The sequence below is a fragment of the Salvelinus namaycush genome, chromosome 19 (genome assembly GCF_016432855.1).
Source record: "Salvelinus namaycush isolate Seneca chromosome 19, SaNama_1.0, whole genome shotgun sequence".
Lineage (NCBI taxonomy): Eukaryota > Metazoa > Chordata > Actinopteri > Salmoniformes > Salmonidae > Salvelinus > Salvelinus namaycush.
Window position 1 is genome coordinate 44,158,361 of NC_052325.1, and position 6,000 is coordinate 44,164,360.

Here is a 6,000-nt window from a genome sequence, read left to right on the forward strand (position 1 = left end):
CCTTCCCTGGTTGGCCTCTCATGACCCCACTATTTCGTGGCAACAGAGGGCTCAAGGGATGGTCCCGTCAGTGCTCAGGGAGGTCTGTAGGTGTTTCCTTAGGTGCCACTACGGTGGAGAGTCCAAACCAGGTATCCACCATGCACATTCCCCCCGAATATGCCGATTTGGCACTCGCCTTCTGTAAAAAGAAGGCGACTCAATTACCACCCCATCGACAGGGGGATTGTGCGATAAATCTCCTGGTAGACGCTGCACTTCCCAGGAGTCACGTGTATCCTCTGTCACAGGAGGAGATGGCGGCTATGGAAACATATGTCACCGAATCTCTGGGACAGGGATACATTTGGCCTTCCATTTCACCTGTCTCCTCGAGTTTCTTTTTTGTGAAGAAGAAGGATGGAGGTTTGTGCCCGTGTATTGACTATCGAGGTTTGAATCAGATCATGGTAAAATACAGTTACCCACTACCTCTCATAGCCAGTATGACAGAGTCATTGCACGGGGCGCGCTTCTTCACAAAATTGGACCTCAGGAGCGCTTACAACCTGGTACGTATCAAGGCGGGGGATGAGTGGAAGACGGCATTTAGCACCACATCTGGGCACTATGAGTATCTCGTTATGCCGTACGGGTTATTGAATGCTCCATCAGTCTTCCAATCCTTTGTAGATTAGATGTTCAGGGACCTGCACGGGCAGGGTGTAGTGGTGTATATAGATGACATTCTAATATACTCCGCTATACGTGCCGAGCATGTGTCTCTGGTGCGCAAGGTGCTTGGTCGACTGTTGGAGCATGACCTGTACGTCAAGGCTGAGAAATGTCTGTTCTTCCAACAGTCCATCTCCTTCCTAGGGTACCGCTTTTCCGCGTCAGGGGTGGAAATGGAAAATGACCGCATTTCAGCCGTGCGTAATTTGCCGACTCCAACCACGGTAAAGGAGGTGTAGCGGTTCTTAGGGTTTGCCAACTACTACCAGAGGTTTATCCGGGGTTTCGGTCAGGTAGCAGCTCCCATTACCTCCTTGCTGAAGAGGGGACCGGTGCGACTGCAGTGGTCAGCTGAGGCAGACAGGGCTTTTAGTCAACTGAAGGCTCTGTTTACCTCTGCACCCGTGCTGGCTCATCCTGATCCCTTCTTTGCATTCATAGTTGAGGTGGACGCGTCCGAGGCTGGGATAGGGGCTGTGTTGTCTCAGCGCTCGGGTATGCCACTAAAACTCTTTCTTTTCGAAGAGGCTCAGCCCGGCGGAGCGAAACTATGATGTGGGGAACCGGGAGCTGTTGGCTGTTGTCAGGGCTCTGAAGGCGTGGAGACATTGGCTTGAGGGGGCTAAACACCCTTTCCTCATTTGGACTGACCAACGCAATCAGGAGTACATTCGGGCAGCTAGGAGACTGAACCCTCGCCAGGCGAGGTGGGCCATGTTTTTCACCTGCTTTGTTTTCACCCTATCCTACAGACCAGGTTCCCAGAACGTTAAGGCAGACACACTGTCCCGGATGTACGAAACAAAGGAGCGGTCTGCGGATCCCACTCCCATAATTCCAGCTTCTTGCCTGGTGGCACCGGTGGTATGGGAGGTGGACGCGGACAGCGACCAGGCGTCACGTGCAAAGCCCAGTCCCCCACAGTGTCCAGTCAGGCGTCTGTACGTTCCGTTTGATGTCTGCGATCGTTTGATCTGTTGGGCCCACACGTCACCCTCCTCTGGTCATCCTGGCATCGGTCGGACAGTGCGCTGTCTTGCTGGGAAGTACTGGTGGCCCACGTTAGCTAAGGACGTGAGGGTTTATGTTTCCTCCTGCTCAGTGTGCGCACAGTGCAAGGCACCTAGACACCTGCCCAGAGGGAAATTACAGCCCCTTCCCGTTCCACAACGACCGTGGTCACACCTATCGGTGGATTTCGTGACGGATCTTTCCTTGTTATGGGGTAATACCACGATCCTGGTCGTTGTGGATCTGTTTTCTTAGTCCTGCCGTCTCCTTCCTTTGCCCGGTCTCCCTACGGCTCTACAGACTGCGGAGGCCCTGTTCACCCACGTATTCCGGCACTACGGGGTGCCTGAGGATATAGTTTCTGATCGGGGTCCCCAATTCACGTCTAAAGTCTGGAGGGCGTTTAACGCCTGGGGGTCTCGGTCAGTCTCACCTCAGGTTTTCACCCCGAGAGTAACGGTCAGGTGGAGAGAGTCAACCAGGATGTGGGTAGGTTTCTGCGGTCCTATTGCCAGGACCGGCCGGGGGAGTGGGCGGTTTTCATCCCCTGGGCGGAGATGGTCCAAAACTCCCTCCGCCACTCTTCCACTGACCTATCACCTTTTCAGTGTGTGCTAGGTTATCAGCCGGTCCTGGCACCGTGGCATCAGAGCCAGATCGAGGCTCCTGCGATGGATGAATGGTTTCGGCACTCGGAAGCGACATGGGACGCTGCTCATGTGCGTCTACAACGGGCCATCAGGCGGCACCGCAGTGAGGCCCCGGTATATGCACCGGGGGACCGGGTCTGGCTCTCGACCCGAAACCTACCTCTTTGCCTGCCCTGCCGGAAGCTGGGCCCGCGGTTTGTGGGGCCATTTAAAGGAGATTGAACGAGGTTTGTTATAGGTTACAACTCCCCCGTGATTACCGTATTAATCCCTCGTTCCATGTGTCTCTCCTCAGGCCGGTGGTGGCTGGTCCGCTCCATCAGTCTGAGGTGCGGGAGGTTCCTCCGCCCCCTCTGGGCATCGAGGGGGCCCCGGCGTATACTGTGCGAGCCATCATGGACTCAAGACGTCGGGCGAGAGGCCTTCAGTACCTCGTGGAGTGGGAGGGGTACGGTCCGGAGGAGAGATGATGGGTGCCGGTGGAGGACATCCTGGATCCGTCATTACTGCAGGAATTTCACCGCCTCCATCCAGATCGCCCTGTGCCTCGTCCTCCGGGTCGTCCCCGAGGCCGGTGTCGGGGGGGGGGGGGGGGGGGGGGATTGGGTACTGTCACGACTTCTGCCGAAGTTGGTCGGCTTTCTAGTCACCACCGATCCATGTTTCATTTTCATTTTGTTTTGTCTTATTCATACACACCTGGTTTCCATTCTATTAATTAATGTTCCTTATTTAACCCTCTAGCTTCCCTCTCTGTTTTGTGAGTTATTGTTTGTCATGTGGGTTCGTTCTGTCGTGCTCTGGAATATTGTGTTTTTCCTTGTTGGAACATGACTTATATTTTGAGGAAATTCTGATTATTACTCATATCTGTGTCCTGCGCCTGACTCCGCATTTTTCCATTCACCAACAACCTCACAATATGGAATCAAAGTAGCCACCCTTTGCCTTGATGACAGCTTTGCACTCTCTTAACTTTTAAGAAGGCACACCTGTTAGTTGAAATGCATTCCATGAAGCTGGTTGAGAGAATGCCAAAAGTGTGCAAATCTGTCATCAAGGCAAAGGATGGCTATTTGAAAAATCTCAAATATCAAATATATTTGGATTTGTTTAACACTTTTTTTGGTTACTACATGATTCCATGTGATGTCTTCAATATTATTCTACAATGTAGAAAATAGTAAATATAAAGAAAAAACCTTGAATGAGTACGTGTTCTAAAACTTTTGACAGGTAGTGTATTTTGAATTCAGGCTGTAACACAACAAAATGTGGAATAAGTCAAGGGGTATGAATAGTTTCTGAAGGCCCTCTATATGTCCCATTTGCCCATATGGATATACTTTTGAATAGTGAATACGTCTAGTTAATAAGTAAGCAATAACCGCACACCTCCAACAATGTGAGAAGGCACAAGTCAATTACTTTGTAATGGCTGAAAATATTTTGTTTTCGATATATTGTCCCCATGCACCAGATGCCATGTTGATGCAATTCACAATGTATTTGAAGCTATCATTTCCACTTGCTGCAGAAACAAACATATTAAAAACATTACAAACAGAGCACAGTATTTTTTGGGGCGTCTCTCAGGAATGACTATATTTCAAAAGATGCGTTGCATGATCCAAATAGAATAGATTTCATCTTAAAATGCTTAAGGGCCAGTCTTGGTATATTGAAAGTGGCAGTTTTTTTCTTTCACGATTAAACTCTTGGAGCCCAAGAGGCATAAGTAGAAAAACGTCTGTAAATTGACAAGCTTTATCACACTCATACCTCAAGCTACAGTCAGTGACTGACTTTCAAGAGTCCTTTTAAATTAGAAAATAATTTTCAACCTTTCAGGCAGACCTGTGGCTCAGCCCGATTTGAATATGATAATAGGCCTGAGTGTCAAGTAGGTAAAAAGACAAGATTCTTCCGAAATTGACTAGCTCCAACAGCACTCTGAAAAAATACATGAAACCCAAGACCAGAAAAGGTCCTGCGTCTTCATATCCCTCTGACGTCTGTTTAGTTGCCATGGCAACCGATTGAGGCTTGTAGATCAGCTTGCCGTTGGTTGTCATGGAGGAGACAAAGTGAACTATCTATGAAGATGGACTAATGAAAGACAGCCATCTTTTTCCAGTTCTATATTTAAAACAAACATATTTCATTCCTAGCGCATTATCCCCTCATGGTCAAAAGGTCTTGTTTCAATATTGGGGAGTCAAATGTTCCACATTAAATGTTCTCAGTACATAATGAAGTGGAATGTCACAGGCCTATGGTGGGGCGAAAGAGTGGATAGGAGTGTCATCCCACAATGCATTGCCCTGGTGCCCGAGGGATGCAGGGGACTGTGGCAGGGATTTGACTTACAGTATATGACGCACGTAGAAGAGTGTTTGATTTGGATTCAACCTTAGTCTTTGGCTGAACCTAAAATATTATCGGATGGATGAACACCTGAAAATAAAAGTAGATGGATGAAAAAAAGGTGTTTGTTTATCGTTGCCTCATAGAGGAACCTGAACTAGTCTAATGCTACTCTATATAGTTTAGCATAGAAGAGCACTTTAGTGGCATGCTTTGGAAAAACAAATATTGATGGAGAGATGAGTAACTGTTGGCAACTTGACATATGCCATAACTGAATTTTCTAGAACATAGAGTAATCATAGCCAAAAACAACCCTAAATAAGCGTGTGACACCTTCACAAACAAATTCTGATTGATCAAATGTGAAAGCTCAAAAGGTTAGATTAACACGGTCACTATGGTAACACATCCCATGGGAAGGAAGAAGTGAAAGGAGAAAAAGGCAGTATTTTTAGAGGGGTGAAGTCAGGGTACAACCCAGAGGCACAGCCCAACTAGCACATAATGTTCTGAGAACCATATGTTTCTTCGAGCTTGGTGAGAGCGTGGTTGTCCTTTGGTTATTTTGCATACAAACTTCCCATAAGATTCTGGGAATGGTGCAGGATACCCAGCTAGCGCTTAAAGTAATGTTCTCAAATTGTTCCGAGAATGTTGTTAGGTTCCAATTATCAGAGTAAGAACTCGACGGACACTATGAAAGCTTAAACCAAGTGTATTCTTCCCAAAGGATCGAACAGCTGAATCAACAATAACATGTTTACAATAGCGGTGTATATGTACCCCACTTTTGGTGGAGTCTCCTCGTTCTCGCAAAATGTTTTATCTTTATTGCTAGGTAGGAAACTAAGTGATTACGGGCCATAAACTTTTCCTTCTCCCTTAATGTGACCTGACCTGACCTTGACCCCCTTCATCACTAATCCATGGCTCTCTCCCCTTATCAATGCCTGCCACATGTGATTGTTTTCCCTACACTCAGTACATTCCAAGATACCCATTAACTTCTGGTGTAGCCCCTCGGCTATGGCACCCCTCAGGTCTCTATTACAACTAATGAATAATAACATTTAAATTTCAGAAATCCAAACCTATCAACGTTAAGAAACACCATTCTTCTGTCAGAATTTCAGTACATCAGCATAATATTTTCTATACATTTCCTCATGGTTCTATTTAAAGTCATGTTCTCAGAACATTAAGAAAACTTTCCATAAAAACCACAAGAAAACATTTGTAAGGTCAAAGAATGTTC

At 47.2% G+C, this 6,000-nt stretch overlaps 1 protein-coding gene across 1 annotated transcript in view; it reads right to left on the reverse strand.

The window, feature by feature from the left end:
• The window catches only part of LOC120064031 (inactive dipeptidyl peptidase 10-like), a 99,151-nt gene extending 94,701 nt beyond the window's left edge, over positions 1-4,450 (reverse strand). The window contains exon 1 of the mRNA XM_039014339.1: positions 4,355-4,450. Coding sequence (XP_038870267.1) covers positions 4,355-4,450 — 96 coding nt within the window. The remainder of the gene's footprint in view (positions 1-4,354) is intronic.
• Between the last annotated feature and the right edge of the window lie 1,550 nt (positions 4,451-6,000).